The sequence below is a fragment of the Mizuhopecten yessoensis genome, unplaced genomic scaffold, assembly GCF_002113885.1.
Source record: "Mizuhopecten yessoensis strain PY_sf001 unplaced genomic scaffold, ASM211388v2 scaffold1539, whole genome shotgun sequence".
In the NCBI taxonomy this organism is placed as follows: domain Eukaryota; kingdom Metazoa; phylum Mollusca; class Bivalvia; order Pectinida; family Pectinidae; genus Mizuhopecten; species Mizuhopecten yessoensis.
Genome location: NW_018404097.1, coordinates 181,807 through 204,909, shown reverse-complemented (window position 1 = coordinate 204,909; position 23,103 = coordinate 181,807). Strand labels below are relative to the sequence as shown.

Sequence of the window (23,103 nt, the reverse complement as noted above, 5' to 3'; positions counted from 1 at the left end):
GGACAGGTGAGGGTATTCAAGTAAACAACTAGGACAGGTGAGGTATACAGGTAAACAACTAGGACAGGTGGGGGTATACAGGTAAACAACTAGGACAGATGGGGGTATACAGGATAAGTTGGGAGTGTACAAAATACACAATTTAGAGAAATGTTTATCGGAAAGGGGATATACTTTTGTATATATTTTCACATAACTTTGGCTGCAGAATCTTGTTGTAGAATCTTTGAACCATGGCTTCTTCTGACGTATCTACTGAGCAGCTATAGTGGTGCGATAAAAAATCAAACCACAAAATATCAAACTGGCAAGTCCTGAGCTCACGTGTATAGTAGGCTAATTGGCATGTTTCAAGTGTTTCACAAACACATTTTATTGTTTATCCATCTTACTCCCACAAACATTCTTATATTGAATTGTCTGAATTGTTTGGTAAAACTTGTGCTGATTTTCCTTATCTTCAGCCATTCTCTGACAATAATGTCAGACAGATGAGGCAATGTACACTCTAAAGCTACTGATCAGGAAAAATGTAACCATGACGACAGAAATGTTATGCATCAATAATTCATTGATATCTGATAAGGTTAATGTCTTCAGTCTTTTACAAAATTTGAACAATATTTTCCTAGACATAAATCGCTGATTAACAGATCATTGTTTGTTTCTGTATGGATGCCAAGATCTATTTTTTCTGTAAATGCCAAGAGATAGTATTAAACTGTACGAGATCAATGACTGGCTTGGTTGATATAACCACTAGTTTGTTTCACTGCTTTTGCCTCGATGATTCCAACCCGAACTATTACATGGAATTTTCACAAAAGAGCAGGCTTGTGGAAAATGCAAACTGCCAGGAATCAAATTTGCATCCGTGATATTTGAATTGAGGCAACAAGGCAAAGTGTTACTGGGCAATCCATGGTCCCTCAATGGTTAATAGACGACACAAAAAGTAGCAAACAATGCTACTTTTTGTGTTTAATCTCAATTCTCGTATCATAAAATAATAACATGTACCTACCTACCAAATCTGTTAACTCTAGTTGAAGGAGTATAGGAGATAATTTTCAGACAAACAATTTCAAAACTTTGGATCAGAGGTCAAATATAGGTCACATGGTATATCGGTATGTGTCACTCCAAGATGTTCCTTCATACTGAATTGGATAACTACAGGTCAATAAGTACAGGAAATATTTTGTAGACGAACTTTTGGGACAAAAGAAAGAGTTCCGATGGAAGGAGTATATGTAGATAACCTAGAATGCTCTCTGGTAGTACTAATGGGGAACTTAATAACAAGAACATATGGATGTGTCACCCTAATTCATGGAGCTACCGACCCTTTAAATCCAGTGGAGGAGAGCTTGATAAATATATTATTTTCTAAAAGGAGAGTTGTTTTAAATAACATAATACATGTACTGGTTGTATCCATCTTCCCATAAGTTATGACAAAATTTCCCTTTGACCGATTTAAAACATTGAACAGTTATATGTTATAGCAGTAACAACACTCACAATAAAAACTATCATTATTTAGTGACAGGCTGTTATGACGTCATGTTCATCACATCATTGACCCTACTCCTATTATATTAACGGTTGAGAAATTCCGCTCCCTCCCTATATAGGTCCATATTACTGTATCCCAATAAGGTAACACATCACGTTGACTGAGAATTATCTCAGGAAGACAGCCTTACAAGGCTACTTTACAAACGGAAGAGATCAGCCAAGTGCCACTACACTACAAGGGGTGACGTTGAAGTGATCTCCTACAGCACAATGTAGCCGACAACTTGTTACATTCTACATAACATCGAGTGGTATTACAACGATCATTCCACAAGCTTACTGACAAATACAACTGTATGTTTTGTTGATGATTTCGGGTTGCAAGCTTACTTACATCTGAAGAGGACAGAAAAATTCAATGGGAACAGACTGGGGTTCAAACATTGGACCTACGAATGCTAGACAGAACCGCTAACACACAGAGCTACCTGGTTACTGGGAGTGACCTCAGGCACAGTCTTGTGACATACCTTCGCAACATGATTTGCAGCCCAGGTATATCTCCAGGTATTCGTCCCCCCCCCCCCCAATTTGCCAAGAGCCAGACCAGGATTCTAACTTGGGACCTCCAAATTGTCTAGATAGATAGTCAATTCATTGTCACATTGTTCCGCCAAACAACAATTGTGATGAATATGTACAAATGTATGTATGAATTGGTACAGCAACTAGGAATCTGTAAACATCCAAGCAAACAGCCCTGACAGCATTTCAAATACTGGGATTGCAGCATTTAGGGGGTTATTTGTATGTCCATCTTTGGGATACTTGTTTGTTTACCAGGTATAAGAAACTTGTAAGTTTGAAGTGTTGGGCACTAGATGAGTGATGAACACCTCTGTATCTGATTGTACCCAGCACCTGGCTCCACCACACCAGGGTTACAGCAATCAACCTACAGATGGTTGTACTTTTACACATCAAAGAGTTCCACAAAGGGGATTAACCGATTGATCCTGTCAGCTGAGAGGGTCACATGCCAAAACAAAAACAAGCCAATATTTTGGAAATAGCACAAATAAATGAGGTTCATTTTTCATCCTAATTCTCAGTTCATGATGGAATTTTTTACCTGTCATCTCTCATATCAAATCTTCCAGCAAAAGATAAAAAGTAAAATGTTTCCAAAATTACTCTGACATGGTCTGACCTTTACCATGATCTAATAATCTGATTTCAATGTTTGTCGGAGCTCTAGACTGATATTTTACATGTAAATATTCACATATGAAATGCCAACTGTTTCCATGTACGACCAAATAAATTGGTGTAATGACACTAAAACTGATATCAAGCAAATCTGTCTAGACTTGCCTAGACTACAAACTCTCCAGATATGTCATTGTACAAGTTTTTGTACATTTAATATCAATATTTTTTTCCTATAGATCACTCATTGTTGGAAAGCTGAACAATGTAGATATGTCCTAAGAGACGAGTGAAGGCCTCACTTCACAGCCATAAAGATACAACTGTCACCACTGTCAACCAGTCCGGCCTTCTCACGCTAACATTTCTACCACTTAATGATTTTTTAATGATCTTTATAAATCATAATTGTCTGTGTGTAAAACACACTTTATCAGCAACATATTTTTACTGTAAACACCAGTTCACTTAATTAAGGTCTACAAATTCTTTTCAAATCTTTTCAACAATCTTTTTGAGAGTTAACCCAGATCTGCCTCCTTGACACAATGATCTACACTACTTTTCTTCTGTGGTCAGTAATACTTCATTTCTTCAAAACAATTTTCAGTGAAACAATAGATACTTAAAACAAGAATTATCTTAACCTTTAACCTCACAAAAAGTTAAATCAATTTAAAGCTAGAGTAACCTTGACCTATAACCTTGCAAAAAATTAAACCATATTAAAGCTAGAGTGAACATGACCTTTAAACTCACAAAAAGTTGAATCAATTAAAACAAGAATGAACTTGACCTTTGACCTCACAAAGAGTTAAAATATTAAAATAATAATGAACTTGATCTTAAGCCTCAGTGACTTACAATGCTGTAACAGATAACAGGTGGCAGAAGAAAAATTTTATTATGCCCCTCCCCAAACAATCGTTAAAACAAAGCTCCTCCCCAAAATAATGATTGTAAATAAAATGCCCCTCCCTCAAACTAATGTAAAAATGATACCCCTCCCCCAAACCGTTGTAAAACCAAGGTGCATGTGTTCATGGCATTTGGCATTCTGTGCTAAACTGCCTTTTATATGGCAGTTTGGCATATGAACATTAAATGCCATGACCTGTAAAATCTCTCTCCTCTGGATATGATATAGGGTCTTCCAACACCTATCCCAAGGCTAACTGCATTGTTACTCTGAGTTACAGCAGGGTGGAATGGTAATCAGCTGATATACAGTGTCACATGTGGCCCCTTAATGCCACATGTGGTCCTGACAAGCAACTCAGTGTATGCGAGGTAAAGATCTCAAAAAAGTCAAACATGCTGGTGAGGTAAGGTTTCAAAAGTCAAATCAATTCTATTTATGAATATACTCCTAAACACATCTGGACAGCATATAGAAGTTAGCAATGTACATGTAGTTCCTTTCTTAACTACTCCACCTTCTTCATTATAAATTGTGTTCTTTTATTTCAATTTTTTCCTTGACCTGTAATTATAAAACCTAAATGGGTAAACATGGAAGATGAATGAAAATCTTCTTTTATAGCTTTCCTAATTGAAAACAAAACATGAAATAAAGAAATATAATGTTACAAACACAGTGAAACAGGTGTACAAGCTAGGAAGCAAGCAGAGGTTTTGTGACTCAATACTTCAATAGGCTAGGTCTCCTTGTGTAAAACAGTACTGGAGATAACTACAAGTCTCTCTTTTGATCAGCCCGACTCAAATATCCTAAACCTTAACCTCAGCAATAAATGTTGAAATTGTTGTTTTAGAGAATCATTCAAACTTACGCGAGGACTTTTTTTTTGTCATTACAGATTACAGAATCGTTCTCCGATTAAGTTCTTTCCTTTTGAAACTTTAAATACTGTTCAAAGTAATTTTTTCAAAAACTTTGCAAATAAATTTTCTTTGCATCTTTATTGAGAAAAAGATTTTCCATTAATACCTTGAAAATATGATACATGCTAGTGTTTTGTACTGTGTTAGATGACACAGTAAGGTAGGACAAACAGAAACCCCGTAAATGTCACAGAGTTTTAAAACAGTACAGAATGCCTACCGACTGTGAGCGCTTGCTGCTGTTGACGGTTGACTGGGAAACCAGGGAACCGGAACTGGGACTACGGTCATTGAACTGAAACTAAACAGCAAATAACAGCATACAACATCAAATTTAACAGGGAGGCAGGCTTGGGTACAGTGAAACACATCTTAAAACATGCAGTCAGCCGAAACGTCTCCATATCTCCACCCATCTATGGTTATGTAATGAATTTGATATTTTTTCATTTGTTGGAATGGACAATCTCATAAGGAGTAATATTGCCTTTGTTAAAATCAAAATCCAAAATATACAATTAAAACATGTTACTGTTACCATTCCAGACATCATTTGTGACCTGGTATGGTATATATAAGTGATAATCTCATTTATTTCTGAACTTTTAACTTCATGTTTTTCCACATTTCTCACTGCCCAAGACAAAATATCATTCATAAGCAACAACTGGCAAATCAAAATTTCAAATGAACCATCATAAAAGCAACAACAACCAAAAAAAACCTTTTTCAATATTTCAAATTCAATTCTCTAATGATCAATTGGAGAACATTATAAACCAACTTATCAAGAATTTTGGAAATTTAGTGAATCTACTTTACAGATGGTTCATTTTACTTAGCAACAAGTAAAGAAATTGACATTGGTTTCTGTGTAACCATGGTAACATTATACAAACTTATAATTATATAGTCTATACAGCGTGTAATTACATCACTCAAATGTTACATGTTAAATTGAAACGTATGTACCCTTATTGGGATTATAATCACTGTATAGTATTTCAGAAGTTGTATTTAAAAATCTATTGCTGACATTATTCACACAGAAACCTGACAATGTAACAATATAGAATTACAACAACGATTATTATATAACGCAAAGTAAAAAGGTAAAGGCTAGGAAAAAACTATGGCAATTGCATCACAACACAAGATGAAATCCCTGGCATTTTACATCTTCATACAAATGTTTTATCAAAAGTGATAATTCACTTGTACACTTAGTACAAGCACTATCATGATATTTATGGGGTTATTACACGAGTGAGAGTTACTGTAGTACAAAAGTGAGAGTTACCGTAGTTATTACAAAAGTTACAACACTAGTAGTATGATAGTGAGGATTGCCCTAGTTACTATGATAGTGAGAGTTACCGTAGTTATTACAAAAGTTACAACACTAGTAGTATATAGTGAGGATTGCCCTAGTTACTATGATAGTGAGAGTTACCGTAGTTATTACAAAAGTTACAACACTAGTAGTATATAGTGAGGATTGCCCTAGTTACTATGATAGTGAGAGTTACCGTAGTTATTACAAAAGTTACAACACTAGTAGTATATAGTGAGGATTGCCCTAGTTACTATGATAGTGAGAGTTACCGTAGTTATTACAAAAGTTACAACACTAGTAGTATATAGTGAGGATTGCCCTAGTTACTATGATAGTGAGAGTTACCGTAGTTATTACAAAAGTTACAACACTAGTAGTATATAGTGAGGATTGCCCTAGTTACTATGATAGTGAGAGTTACCGTAGTTATTACAAAAGTTACAACACTAGTAGTATATAGTGAGGATTGCCCTAGTTACTATGATAGTGAGAGTTACCGTAGTTATTACAAAAGTTACAACACTAGTAGTATATAGTGAGGATTGCCCTAGTTACTATGATAGTGAGAGTTACCGTAGTTATTACAAAAGTTACAACACTAGTAGTATATAGTGAGGATTGCCCTAGTTACTATGATAGTGAGAGTTACCGTAGTTATTACAAAAGTTACAACACTAGTAGTATATAGTGAGGATTGCCCTAGTTACTATGATAGTGAGAGTTACCGTAGTTATTACAAAAGTTACAACACTAGTAGTATATAGTGAGGATTGCCCTAGTTACTATGATAGTGAGAGTTACCGTAGTTATTACAAAAGTTACAACACTAGTAGTATATAGTGAGGATTGCCCTAGTTACTATGATAGTGAGAGTTACCGTAGTTATTACAAAAGTTACAACACTAGTAGTATATAGTGAGGATTGCCCTAGTTACTATGATAGTGAGAGTTACCGTAGTTATTACAAAAGTTACAACACTAGTAGTATATAGTGAGGATTGCCCTAGTTACTATGATAGTGAGAGTTACCGTAGTTATTACAAAAGTTACAACACTAGTAGTATATAGTGAGGATTGCCCTAGTTACTATGATAGTGAGAGTTACCGTAGTTATTACAAAAGTTACAACACTAGTAGTATATAGTGAGGATTGCCCTAGTTACTATGATAGTGAGAGTTACCGTAGTTATTACAAAAGTTACAACACTAGTAGTATATAGTGAGGATTGCCCTAGTTACTATGATAGTGAGAGTTACCGTAGTTATTACAAAAGTTACAACACTAGTAGTATATAGTGAGGATTGCCCTAGTTACTATGATAGTGAGAGTTACCGTAGTTATTACAAAAGTTACAACACTAGTAGTATATAGTGAGGATTGCCCTAGTTACTATGATAGTGAGAGTTACCGTAGTTATTACAAAAGTTACAACACTAGTAGTATATAGTGAGGATTGCCCTAGTTACTATGATAGTGAGAGTTACCGTAGTTATTACAAAAGTTACAACACTAGTAGTATATAGTGAGGATTGCCCTAGTTACTATGATAGTGAGAGTTACCGTAGTTATTACAAAAGTTACAACACTAGTAGTATATAGTGAGGATTGCTCTAGTTACTATGATAGTGAGAGTTAACCTTAGTTATTACAAAAGTTACAACACTAGTAGTATATAGTGAGGATTGGCCTAGTTACTATGATAGTGAGAGTTAACCTTAGATTACAAAAGTTACAACACTTGTAGTATATAGTGAGGATTGCCCTAGTTACTATGATAGTAACTAGAGCAATCCTCACTAGTAGTATATAGTGAGGATTGCCCTAGTTACTATGATAGTGAGAGTTACCGTAGTTCACTGTAAAAGTGAGGATTAATGGAAATACTATGAAGTGGTGCTTTTTGTTTCAGGAATTTGTATATCAAGAATATTGATAAGAAAAGAAAGAAAGAAATCGTTCTACGAAGTATAGGTTTTGTGTAATCTTAGCAAACAACCAAAATTAGAGACAGATTTCTAACTGATCATCCTGTAAATATACAGTTTATAAATACATGCAAAGGAAAATGCATCAACAGAAGTTTATCAAGCACAAACAACGTAAAACAGCACACCTACATGCAAAGAATAGCTCTAACGATACCAACAAACAATGCTTCATCGTTGACAATGATAACGTTTTAGTACAATGACCTATCAGATCTGTTAGCACTGTACCATCTTTACTGTGTTACAGACAGAAAAGTCAAAGCAAAGGTTTACGAGCTGTTGAATTTAAAAAGTTGCTACATAGCTACTTAAAGGTATATTTATGACTATCAGTTGAAGAAAATATGCCAACCTTTGAATTAAGTCTGTTTTAAGAGTTAGTTCCCTTTAACATTTATCTAAAAAATTAAATCATGCATTTTAATGAAAACGGTTTATCAATTACTCTCTTATTAGACCAAATTATCTTTTTAGACCAAATTATCTTTTTAAAGATAACTTACAAGTTTCCTAACATGAAATTGAACTCTTTTGAAAAGAGTGTAAATCACATTATTAAAGGTAGCATATTGCCTTAAGAAATTGTGTTCTGCTTAGGAAATATGTGCTTCAGTTTTTACACTTTATTGATCATACTGGAGTACCCATTATCATGTAACTTTTTATAGGTGCAACAGTTTTATAACATTTCCGGATGTAATAAATAAAAAATAGTACACATACAACTCCACTGCCCTCTTCATGCCTACACATTGTATCTTATTACATTACTTTAACCCAGTATCCTGTTCTAAATCTACCCCCTGATACTAGAGTCGACAGAAGACCCAAGTTGAGGAGATATTTAGAAAGGGGGTTATCAGTATCTTATCACCCACAGGAAATGTGTCTACCCCAGCTATATAATCTCAAACGCTGTCCAAACTCTCTTTTACCATAACAAAATTCAAAGAGATCTGGGCATTTTACAGGTACCCCCTGGATACACAGAACACTGATCACATTACTATAGGCCAGACTCTCTCTATATTGGGGTAATAAAACAAAATGTGGTTTCAAAAATACATTCAACTCAGTCAATGTAAATTGACCATGTTATTGGTTTGTGTGTTGGAATTTCTAAGCAAATTAAATTGCCTACAAGTACCATCTTTCTACATAACATGCCTATTTGGGCCCCTACCATTATGTTTTTGTACAAATATTTGTTAACCAGCAAGTATTCTAATGGGGTCTGGCTTTCATTGCTTCGGACAGATATAATTAGAGTACAAGTGAAATTTTGATTAGCAAAAATAATGCTCTCCAGCATATCTTAGTGGAATAATGATTTAGGTACAGTTTATGAGGGCATCTTATTTATTTACATAATGAAAACCTACTTACAAACACTCAAATTTCTTTTACTGCACTTGGATTTATAGTATTGCACTCACTATCTATTGGTGCACTAACATTTCTGTGCATCAGTGACAATTTTTAACTGCTCAAGGAAATAAATGTCTACAATCAAGGAAATTACAATGAAATAGACGCAGTCATTACAAATTTTAACTGAGTATTCAGAAAGGTGTCCTCCTCCAAACTCCCAGGTAAGTCAGTGGTTTTCCTTATCAGGACCAGTTCCGCGAAGATCACCTGAGAAGATCACCCAGGATACATAGAAGTCTATAAACATCACTAACACCTATATCAAATGGGCCAGCGGTATCACAACATTAGCCTGCCTTCCTTTTCATTTGGAGGGCCCTTTATCTGCATGGTAAGTGTTTGGCCAGGAATCTTTGACAGCCCTGTAGATAGTGCGGTTTAGTCAGTGATTATTGTAGGTATACAGTAGTGATACACACGGGAAATATGACCGAATCAGATAGGGATATCTAGGTACTTATCTAACTTTATATACATGTACATGTCAAAGTTAGTCATTTACACATTCCTTCTATATGATTATCATCAAACCCAACAAGGTCACTCACAAAATATCTATAGGTGTTGGGAGTCACAAAATATCTATAGGTGTTGGGAGTCACAAAATATCTATAGGTGTTGGGAGTCACAAAATATCTATAGGTGTTGGGAGTCACAAACTATTTATAGGTGTTGGGAGTCACAAACTATTTATAGGTGTTGGGAGTCACAAACATTTTGTCCAGGTAAGATTAAATATCATAATCAACAAATCTAATAAGCTCACTACAGACTTAACACTAAATGTTTGTCCTGTTTTATCCTGACTTTACACACAACCTAAGCTCACTACAGACTTTACATTAAACGTTTGTCCTGTTTTATCCTGACTTCACACACAACCTAAGCTCACTACAGACTTTACATTAAACATTTGTCCTGTTTTATCCTGACTTTACACACAACCTAAGCTCAGTACAGACTAAACACTAACTGCCTTTACTTTCTAAATAACCTTGCTCAAATTGAGTAAAGAATAACAGAAGCTTTATTTTTATGTTTATGCTACATTTTTAACTCAATTCCTATCAAACAGAACTTTGGCAAACTGCCTTATAGTTATCAGCTATCTTACAGGAAGTGTGATCGTATTCTCTAATCTTATTTCTTTAGAAACTAATTATATTTTTAAAACGACTCCAGTTCGAGAATAACAAAAAGTGGAAATACATTACTGTAATGTAGTGGTGTAAATTGACTGGCCAACCAATTCTGTTTGACTTTGTGAGAGTGACAACTGGTGGTCACGTCAATCTTCCCCAACAGTTTTTATCCTTTAACTCACTACAAGGTAATTATAGTGTGGCAAGGGCTTGTGAACTATTTCCATTAATGAGGTGTGTGCTTATTGGTGGAAACATTGCCTAGTTGTCTATCACTGACAGAACTAGGCATTGTGGTCATTAGTTACCACCAATGGCACAGTTAGGTATCCACATTGTCAGTGGTTACCTTCACTGACAATTGGGAACCCACAGTTAGGTATCCACATTGTCCGTGGCTACCCTCACCGAGACAGTTAGGTATCCATGTCGTCAGCAGTTACCTTCACTGAGACAGTTAGGTATCCACATTGTCCGTGGCTACCTTCACTGAGATAGTTAGGTATCCATGTCGTCAGTGGTTACCTTCACTGAGACAGTTAGATATCCACATTGTCCATGGCTACCCTCACCGAGACAGTTAGGTATCCATGTCGTCAGCAGTTACCTTCACTGAGACAGTTAGGTATACACATTGTCCGTGGCTACCCTCACTGAGACAGTTAGGTATCCACTTGGTCAGTAGTTATATTAACTGATACAATTAGGTATCCACGTCGTCAGTGGTTATATTAACTGATACAATTAGGTATCCACGTCGTCAGTGGTTACCTTCACTGAGACAGTTAGGTATCCACATTGTCCGTGGCTACCTTCACTGAGGCAGTTAGGTATCCACTTGGTCAGTAGTTATATCAACTGATACAATTAGGTATCCACGTCGTCAGTGGTTATATTAACCGATACAATTAGGTATCCACGTCGTCAGTGGTTACCTTCACTGAGATAGTTAGGTATCCACTTGGTCAGTAGTTATATTAACTGATACTATTAGGTATCCACGTCGTCAGTGGTTATATTAACTGATACAATTAGGTATCCACGTCGTCAGTGGCTACCCTCACTGAGACAGTTAGGTATCCATGTTGTCAGCAGTTACCTTCACTGAGACAGTTAGGTATTCACTTGGTCAGTAGTTACATTAACTGATACAATAAGGTATCCACGTCGTCAGTGGTTACCTTCACCGTTAGGCACCAGTGGTCAGTGGTAACTATCACTGACACATCTAGGTACCATCGTCAGTGGTTACCATCACTAAAACATAATAGGTACCGTGGCTACATTTACTGACACAGTTTGGTTACAATTTACCATCAAATACAAACCACTAACATCATTACAATCCCCCAGAACAAATTCCTCACAATTTTTTTGTTATCCAAAAAACAGTTTCTGATTTACAAAATTGATCATTACCAGCTGTACTGACATGAGAAAGAGGTTTTAGGTAACGCAGAAACATGTCAGTCATCTCCAGAACATGATTAGACGAGATCATAATTGTCAGTTATCATACACACGCTTTAATTCAACAATTATCACAAGAAATTCCAAACAACAGAGGAAAAACTACACAGAAAATGAATGGAGATCAGATACTGCAAAAATGGCAATAGTGGCTTCTGATTGGTTAAAATTGATGAAAGGTTGCTGCACCTGTGTTTGATTAAAGCAATAACCACAATCTAACATCATAATTAATTTTTATTATCCTGTCAGGAGGATAAAAGGATGAATGTCATACAACACTATGATTAAATAGCCTTGAAAAAATACAAGCTTTCAATAAACAGACCTTGGTGTTCATTGCAGAAAGCCTAGCCGTGATACTGAAACTAGGCATAGAGCAATATGTCTCATTTAGCATTAAATAAATAAGGAAATTTGATTGGACAGATTTGATGGATGATTTTATTTTATGTGTCATTAACAGTTTGTAATCCTCGTAAAAGTTAGCTATCTAATTAAGAAACCTAATTGAAAACATTACATACACATGAAAATTGACATTAAGCTTTTTTTAAAATACCAGTAGCAATTCATAACTAATACAGTGCACTCAGTGACTGACAGCACAGCAACATCCTAACATCAGGACAGCTACACTGTCCATCTTTAGCATGCTGATAAACTGCCACCTTTGTAAAGTCTTATACCTGGTGTTGATGGTAACCACGTCACACGGGTTGTATATGTATCACATCACTGTATGTGTACTAAGCATGCTATCATGTTACTCTAATCTTACTTAGAAAATCCTACAGTTTTATTTATTTCTACACATACCAATTCCTAAGCCAAGGAAATATCCAACATACATTACCATGCTTTTGGTTATGTTGTATATATCCATGCTATGGATTATGATAATCTATAAAATTAACGATTTAGCGGTATCCATGCCGATAACTAATTTACAAGTAACCCTCGTCAAAACTTTCAAGCATAATATTAGGCTTACATTTAGTTTTTTTATTCATAGCACCATATACTTGTTTTGAAAAGAAGAGGTCACAGCCTTGGACATCAAGGCCGAGGTAGATATATACTGGTAACCTATGGAAACTTCTTCAACATGCTTCCCAAACCTTCCTGTAATATAATCCTTTCCTATACAGCCTATTGCCTTAGACAACAATACCTCCTGGACTGACCATGATGTAAATTTCCTAGCCACGGTTTAACACGTTTCCATAGTAACCCTACACAAACAGTATCCATGACAACCTTACCTGTTGATCTGTTGGGGTGAAGGCCTCATCGTCGCTGACGTCTGTGTGGTCAGCATCGGAGTCAGGACCTGGTCAGACAAGGAAGATAATTAGTATGTGTCAAAAGCAATAAGTCAGTATACTTGTACAAACCCTATATAGAAAACATATATTGTTCACTGATAAAATGGCTGTCTTACATCTTACAGTGACCTGTGATCAGTGCCAGATCACAAATAACAGCCCACACACATGATCATATCTCTAACAACATTAGTACAGGACATTGTTTAAGATAATTTTTACTGTAACTGTCCAGTCTGTGTATTCTGAACCTAGGTTTAGCTCTGAAGTTAGTGATGATACCAGCCTTCATGTACAGGTAATTACATGTTTAGTCACTAGACAATGTAAATCCAAAATGATAATAACAGTAAAAGTTAATTACATAGACAGTATAATTAGGACTAGATCGTTTCCTGTCAAATCTCATCCTATTTGAATACATGTATGTTTTGGTCGACAAATTGATCACTGAAGAACCTCCCACACAAGATGATAATTGAGAACATATTTTTCTTCGATAAAAAAATAGTACAAATTAATCTGGAGAACATCCTTGAAGGGAACCACATGAGGTGCAGCCATAACAAGTACACCTCAGCTTTTTATATCACATAAGGAAGCTGAATATAAGCCTAACAAAAGACATGGGGTTTAATGCCAATCTAAGCAAAGTCAGTTAAGCAGAAAATATAGGTCACAGTGACCTACATTTGATATATTTGAGTGGTGCTCCGGAATATATACCTATCTAGGTAGTTTGATGATGGATGGCTTTTGTTTTTATTGTTTTACAGTCCATTAATAATTGAGGTTATTTTGCTGGGCTTCCAGTGTAAAAGTAATGGAGCTAAATACTTAAGTGTACCCAAGATGTCAGGCAGATGTACATACAGGCCGACAGAAATACTTGATGCTCTCTCCACTCCATTACAAGGACATAAAAAAAAGCTTAAGATAACTAAAACTTTTTTCAAAACAAATATTCTTTCAGTAAATCTAACACCAGATTTAGAAAATGAGACCTTGTGCCGTTGGATCCAATTGCAGCATGTTTTGTAGGTGGTGCTGTATCTCGGTAAATCTAGATCCATATAGAGGCCTTTAACTTTAAATGGGGGCAATGGGTGTCGCACTGAATCGGAGTAATAGGAGGGATTACATCTATTTGGGTACTTTTTTAAGAGATCAGAGATAATAAGGAAATTCTGATAATAAAATTATCCAGGAACTCTGTGTATTTCTGTACAGGCAGGTACACTGTACCACTGTCTATCAGTAGCTGGTGGTGTAATCTAACCCCCTTTACACATCTGGAGAGGCCCAGACAGGCTCCTGTTTACATGGTGGTGAAAAATGTGAGATTATGTTATTACAATGTGACACTTCTGCTATGTAAACTGCAGCCTTGACCGTTCCTATCTGCTGACCAAATATTTACAGCGGTCAGACGGGTTCTCTATAACACTGACAGGGGACATACTCCACAGTTAACATGGGAAAGTTAAAACAACCTGATATTTATCTCATCACTACCTCATTTACAAACAAGAGGTCCACAGGGCCCGAATGGATGTCCTACATCTGATAACAACAGTAATATCAGTCCCTTAGCTGCACAGGGAAAACAATTTCTTCATTGTGCATGTAAAATGATTACTTAGTTGTACAGGAAATTGTGAACTTGCTTGTGTCCTTATTACTGAGACCACCATAGGAAACTCACACCTAACGTTTTCATGTGTACAGGACACAGGGCTACCATTTTATGTCTCAGCTAAATAGGGGCTGACAAATTTGAAAATTAACTCTGTGATGCACTTTTGAGTAGAGAGAGAGAGTAATCTAGCAAATACACTCTGCTTTAAATGTGCGAGAGGAATATTTCACACCAACCTTACAAACTATCAGCTCTATCTGTGAATAGGTGTTTATTGGACCTGTTTATGTGCTGAACTGCATCATATCATAGACAGGGTGGAGAGATTTTATAATAATGTTCCTGCTGATGTATGTACACGCATGAACATTACATCTAAATACATCTTGAAGCGAAAAGAATTGAGGTAATCTGTTATAACTTTCCAAATACTTCAGATGTCTTACCTTGTATCCCTCATGTCTATACTTAATGTTTCGTCTCTGATCAGATCTGTAGATGTATTTACTTCTTTATTTAAATAAATGTGTGTACATATAACACAGTATCAGCAGATGTAATAGACTGAGATTAAAAAGAAGATATACAGAAGAACATTTCTGTATGAAGCATAACAAGTTCTAGTGGAGCTATCTGGATATAACTTAAAGGTTTAAAAAGCCATATGATTTCAGCCTTTATAATCAAATGGCACCTTGGGTTACCACGCTAGACTTGACTTGCATTTAGTTGATTAAATAAATCTCTAATTTAATCCTCACAAATATTTGTACACCCTGAGAAAAACTCCTTCAACCGTGTTGTGTATTTAATTTCCATAAACTTGCAAGTCAGCTCTAAGGCTCAACAAGCCCTATATGTTGATATAGAATGTGTAGATATAGAATGTGCAGATATAGAATGTGTAGGTATAGAACATGTAGATATAGAATGTGTAGATACAGAATGTGTAGATATAGAATGTGTAGATACAGAATGTGTAGATATAGAATGTGTAGATATAGAATGTGTAGGTATAGAATGTGTAGATATAGAATGTGTAGATACAGAATGTGTAGATATAGAATGTGTAGATATAGAATGTGTAGGTATAGAATGTGTAGATATAGAATGTGTAGATACAGAATGTGTAGATATAGAATGTGTAGATATATAGAATGTGTAGATATAGAATGTGTAGATATAGAATGTGTAGATATAGAATGTAGAATGTGTAGATATAGAATGTGTAAATATAGAATGTGTAGATATAGAATGTGTAGATATAGAATGTGTAGATATAGAATGTAGAATGTGTAGATATAGAATGTGTAAATATAGAATGTGTAGATATAGAATGTGTAGATATAGAATGTGTAGATATAGAATGTAGAATGTGTAGATATAGAATGTGTAGATATAGAATGTGTAGATATAGAATGTGTAGATATAGAATGTGTAGATATAGAATGTGTAGATATAGAATGTGTAGATATAGAATGTGTAGATATAGAATGTGTAGATATAGAATGTGTAGATATAGAATGTGTAGATATAGAATGTGTAGATATAGAATGTGTAGATATAGAATGTGTAGGTATAGAATGTGTAAATATAGAATGTGTAGATATAGAATGTGTAGATATAGAATGTGTAGATATAGAATGTAGAATGTGTAGATATAGAATGTGTAGATATAGAATGTGTAGATATAGAATGTGTAGATATAGAATGTGTAGATATAGAATGTGTAGATATAGAATGTGTAGATATAGAATGTGTAGATATAGAATGTGTAGATATAGAATGTGTAGATATAGAATGTGTAGATATAGAATGTGTAGATATAGAATGTGTAGATATAGAATGTGTAGATATAGAATGTGTAGATATAGAATGTGTAGATATAGAATGTGTAGATATAGAATGTGTAGATATAGAATGTAGAATGTGTAGATATAGAATATAGAATGTGTAGATACAGAATGTGTAGATATAGAATGTGTAGATATAGAATGTGTAGATATAGAATGTAGAATGTGTAGATATAGAATATAGAATGTGTAAATACAGAATGTGTAGATATAGAATGTGTAGATATAGAATGTGTAGATATAGAATGTAGAATGTGTAGATATAGAATATAGAATGTGTAGATATAGAATGTATAGATATAGAATGTGTAGATATAGAATGTAGAATGTGTAGATATAGAATATAGAATGTGTAGATATAGAATGTGTAGATATAGAACATGTAGAATGTGTAGATATAGAATGTGTAGATACAGATAGAATGTGTAGATATAGAATGTGTAGATATAGAACATGTAGAATGTGTAGATATAGAATGTGTAGATACAGATAGAATGTGTAGATATAGAATGTAGAATGTGTAGATATAGAATATAGAATGTGTAGATATAGAATGTGTAGATATAGAATGTGTAACTATATTAACAAGTTTGGAGGTTATGACATTTGGCTGAGCGGTACAAACTACTTATTGTTGTATAAATGTATCATCAGAACATGTACTGACCAACTACAGTTTAAACATTAGTGTTATAAATACACAAATCTCATTTCTACAAAAGGTGATATGATTGTCAATGACTTTTAAGTACTGAGTTTCACGACTTACAAAAGATGTTAAATGTACAGTAACTTTCAAATATAATTGCTGACATTTTAACAATAATCTTAATAGATTGGGATTAAAATCCTAAAAACCGTACATGGATGCTGAATAGTTCTCTTGTTGCTACTCACTGTACATCATGACTAAGAATTCCTTAAACTTTCATAGGAATTCAAAATGAGCCCGTCTGAAACCTTTAGCCTATTACTAGCAGTAGCTAGTGAACTAAATCCATTAAAAGGTTAACCCATTAGTTTTTTTAGGTGTTTTGAAGGAACCATATTACAGCTATTGTCAGTGCGTTTTCAAATGAACAAACCTTATATTTAAAACCACACAAATATAAAACTGATCTATGACCTAGTCTAAGCCCGATATTATACAGCTGCGATATTGAAACCACCATACTTGTAGGCTTCAATAGTGGCAAATAGGTTTGAGGTTTTGTTATTCTTTTTTTTTTGTATATTAGGTATTTAACATTTTGTAACAGAGTTGTATGGGTGTAATTAAGCATCCCTCTACCCGTAAGTACTGATTACATGACCGTGCCGCTACAACAGTTTTTCTATGTGCACCACAACACTTTGCTGATCTAGATAGGCATTCTACTTTTGCACTGTTTTCAGAATCAATGAGAACTAATTTGATTTCACATTGTTTGATGCTTTTCAGTAACTTTGTCCTAAATCTGATTTCATGTCTGACAAAAAGACTTTATTAATCAATGCAGTGTTCGAAAACTTTAAAGTCATTGAAATTAGCAGACATACTTATTTTCACGTTTTCATTCATGTAGTCAATCACCAATTGAACTTTATTCAAATTTCCATTTGACACATTACAAAAAAAGGTATATTTACAGGTAATTTATACACCTGTTTTTGCCCATTCCAATGCACATGATTATGTCACTGGAAGCAATATTGTGGTAATAAGTAAGCGTACAATTATTAAAGTGATTTTCAGTATATACAAATATTTCTTCATATCCAAGTCAAGGAAAAGTTGTAAAGATATATATATCTAAAACACCAACTTCATCTTTATGAATAACCACACAAAGAAGGTGTTACAAAAAAACATTAACATCTTTTACATTATTGTATTATGTAAGAATTTCATATTTTGCCCCAATGTCCATATATCAATGGTAACTTTAACAGGGGAAACAAACATTGCAGAGAGGTAAGGTAATCTGACACACAGGTCTAACACCCATCAATGACTGACAAACTCACTCATTGGTCCATTGACAGGTCTAACACCCATCAATGACTGACAAACTTACTCATTGGTCCGTTGACGTTACTTATGATCCCGTTAGGGGCTGGTGTGGATGTGGCCTGCGGAAGATGGTTAGAAATCATCAAACCATTTACACTTAATGGTGTATAGGGCACCAAATCTTTATCGTGTCCGTTCACAGTTTTAGCAGGAGTTCTAGGACTAGAGGACATTTTCTCTACAATAATTTCATTGTCTATTTCTGGCACATTTTCTTTGTGATTGTCCACATCCATTGGTTCTTGTTTCGGTACCCCATGTCCTCGTGAAGAGCGATGCGACTGTGGTCGGTCTGGGCGGGTATCTGTACGGCGGGCTACCGAAGGTTGTTGTATTTCCTCCTGTACAGCTACATCCTGGTCCCGCGCTCCCTTACGGCTTACCACTGGGGACGGGGTATGTTCCCGGCTGGATGACCGAGATGTACGATGTGAGCGTTTGGGTGACTTTTTCGGGGACGGGGACAAGGAGGTATCCCCTTCTGGATCCCTGTGTTTGGCGTTTTTGGCACCTGAAAAAAACAATACAGAATTTGAATAAAGTAAAAAACATTCCAAAAATATTTGTTTTCATTCAAGTTATAATTTGCCGTTAAAGTCAGCACTGGTTATGAACGTCAAAAACTATCCTCTTTGTTCACACCAGAGAACTATATTCCCGAAGTTTATTATTCAACAACATGCCCCTTCACATCAATATCTACAATCTCGCTGTGAACATGATCGCAGATTATAAACACCAGTTTCAGTGACAGCAACTTGACCTCCAAGGTCAAACACAAAAGGTCAAGGTTCATCTACACCATGAACAACTTGAACTACTGCAAGCCATACAGAAAACACCTACATGTATAACTCCAATGATAACAGATAGTTATGTTGAATTTAATGCAAAACTCCCAGAACACTCCAACATTCTCCGATCAAATAAAATCTGCACAATAGGTCTGTCTTTACAATTTCTGTAGGCGATCGCGTTAAATTTGATACTACATCGTAGATAGATCTCTGTGGACAATATCAAAGCGTGGCTATACCCGTAATTACAGCCGTAACAAACCCCTGGGGATATCCTCAGACTAGAGATACAGAAATTCAGGTTAACATGGCCTTCCAACATATATTTACCTTTCCTGATAAATGACTTTCTGAAAACAGCCATTTCAATACTCAACAACTTACAATGTGCAACAGCAGAATTTCTTACCTTTAATAGAAAAAAAAACTTCTATTAAAATCCAATATTTTCTTGTAATGACGGAAAGCCGAAAATATCCATTTCAAAATCTAAATTGGAGTAAATATATATAAACACTGATAAAGCCACCAGCCCTATACACTACAGGTTTTACCCTAACAGAGACATTGTACAACTTTACCTGGAAAAACACCTGTCTGTCAGCTACTCTACACTACATATGTTTGCTCAATTCCATTCCTAAATATCACCTTAGGTCGCCTTAAATACATACTGGTATGGTCAGGACTTTAAGCACTTACATTAGATTATGTTCACAGTTAATAACTTAATCCATTTATAAACTCATTTTGAAAGCACAATCTTAAACCAATAAACAGTTCAAAAGGGAATCTGCAGGGAGTCAACCCAGGTGTAGGTACATGTACATGTACAGTATACTATTTACCACAGGTAGTAAAGTGTGTAATACAGGGAGTCAACCCAGGTGTAGGTACATGTACATGTACAGTATACTATTTACCAAAGGTAGCTAGTAAAGTGTGTAATACAGGGAGTCAACCCAGATATAGGTACATGTACATGTACAGTATACTATTTACCACAGGTAGTAAAGTGTGTAATACAGGGAGTCAACCCAGGTGTAGGTACATGTACATGTACAGTATACTATTTACCACAGGTAGTAAAGTGTGTAATACAGGGAGTCAACCCAGATATAGGTACATGTACATGTACAGTATACTATTTACCACAGGTAGTAAAGTGTGTAATACAGGGAGTCAACCCAGATATAGGTACATGTACATGTACAGTATACTATTTACCACAGGTAGTAAAGTGTGTAATACAGGGAGTCAACCCAGATATAGGTACATGTACATGTACAGTATACTATTTACCACAGGTAGTAAAGTGTGTAATACAGGGAGTCAACCCAGATATAGGTACATGTACATGTACAGTATACTATTTACCACAGGTAGTAAAGTGTGTAATACAGGGAGTCAACCCAGATATAGGTACATGTACATGTACAGTATACTATTTACCACAGGTAGTAAAGTGTGTAATACAGGGAGTCAACCCAGATATAGGTACATGTACATGTACAGTATACTATTTACCACAGGTAGTAAAGTGTGTAATACAGGGAGTCAACCCAGGTATAGGTACATGTACATGTACAGTATACTATTTACCACAGGTAGTAAAGTGTGTAATACAGGGAGTCAACCCAGATATAGGTACATGTACATGTACAGTATACTATTTACCACAGGTAGTAAAGTGTGTAATACAGGGAGTCAACCCAGATATAGGTACATGTACATGTACAGTATACTATTTACCACAGGTAGTAAAGTGTGTAATACAGGGAGTCAACCCAGATATAGGTACATGTACATGTACAGTATACTATTTACCACAGGTAGTAAAGTGTGTAATACAGGGAGTCAACCCAGATATAGGTACATGTACATGTACAGTATACTATTTACCACAGGTAGTAAAGTGTGTAAAACGGGGAGTCAACCCAGATATAGGTACATGTACATGTACTGTATGCTATTTACCACAGGTAGTAAAGTGTGTAATACAGGGAGTCAACCCAGGTGTAGGTACATGTACAGGTATAGTATACTTTTTACCACAGGTAGTAAAGTGTGTAATACAGGGAGTCAACCCAGATATAGGTACATGTACATGTACATGTACAGTAAACTATTTACCACAGGTAGTAAAGGGAGTAAAACAGTATTTACTGAAATTTCATCAACATACAGGGGATAAATCCTTAATATTGACATGACATCAGAATGCAAGAGGGTAAATCCTATATATTGACATTCCATTGGCGTGCAAGACGGTAAATCCATTATCTTGACATTACATAAGCATGCAAGAGGATAAATCCTATATAACGACATCACATCGGCATACAAGATGGCCGGGTGAATCCTATATATTGACATCACATCACCATGCAAGTAGCTATAGGTATATCTGATATATTCATGACATTACATCTATGGCAAGGGGGTAATAAAACCTTCCTTACTGATATTAGATTGGCAGGCAACAAGGTTAAACCTGGATACTGACATAAGCTCAGCATTTAAGAGGTAAAACAAACCTTGACATTAGACGCATATTGACCTTGCATTGAAATGCAAGACAGTTAACAAAACTCAGCACATGCTTCGAATTCACGACATTCAGAGATACTAACATGAGATGACTAAGCCGACACATTCAACATTTATCCCTGGTTTTGTACAGTAAGTCAGGGATTATCTATAGCCTGCTATCAGGCTATCCAGGTGATTAGTCTTATAAAAGATCTACACACCTCCACACACAGGTAGATCTCTGATACTGATAACATTTGTCACACTTTCCATCAGATTTTAATTTTTCAGGTGAATATTGATGTGCACTAAATGCACTATCTCAGTCAAACATGTATGAATCATTGATATCATTAATTTTATGTTTACATGTGCCACATGGTAGTCCTTTGTAAATAGGGTCAACATCAGGCAATTAATATCATCAATATCTTAATGTTAATGTAAAAACATGCTGGTGTACGGCACAGCATTGTATAATGTAAAGTAGGAACCACTGGACAGGTCAGCTTGTGAATGTTAAAAGGGTTGAGTGTTTTAGGTTTGTATTAATTAATTAATCTATATACCCGCCCTCCCCTCCAGGCTAGACCCTCCAATTGTCCCTGCAGTTGTGTATTCCATATACATGTTGATACTGTGGTATTACAGCCAGACTATAGCCAGCTGAATCAGTACTGGTAATCTATGTGTGCTATGTGTTTTTTGAGCATAACCAACTCAGAATTCCAGCCAAAATTAGTAAGTTGGGTTTTTCTAGAAATTCTAAGAATTTTCTGGACATCCTATGAACCCCAATTACATCCTCTCAGCCTCACTCATTCATGACTCTATCCCCTCCCCTACCTTCCATTACAAAAAAATCATGACTCAACAACAGCTCCCTCCCCCATTATTACAATACCCCTTCACCCTGACTCATCCCCCCCCCCTATCTTTCCATTACAATACCCCTTCA

The 23,103-nt window shown here is 35.5% G+C and overlaps 1 protein-coding gene across 4 annotated transcripts in view; it reads right to left on the bottom strand.

Annotated features, from left to right (window-relative positions):
- The window catches only part of LOC110464354 (actin-binding LIM protein 1-like), a 91,107-nt gene that overhangs the window by 36,055 nt on the left and 31,949 nt on the right, over positions 1-23,103 (bottom strand). For 2 of the 4 annotated variants that reach the window (XM_021519539.1, XM_021519547.1), the window contains exons 2-4: positions 18,821-19,327; positions 13,209-13,276; positions 4,796-4,876 (exon numbers count right to left, since the gene is read on the bottom strand). In XM_021519539.1, the coding sequence (XP_021375214.1) occupies positions 4,796-4,876; positions 13,209-13,276; positions 18,821-19,327 (656 nt within the window). The remainder of the gene's footprint in view (positions 1-4,795; positions 4,877-13,208; positions 13,277-18,820; positions 19,328-23,103) is intronic. The other 2 variants (XM_021519555.1, XM_021519564.1) reach the window with 1 other exon arrangement.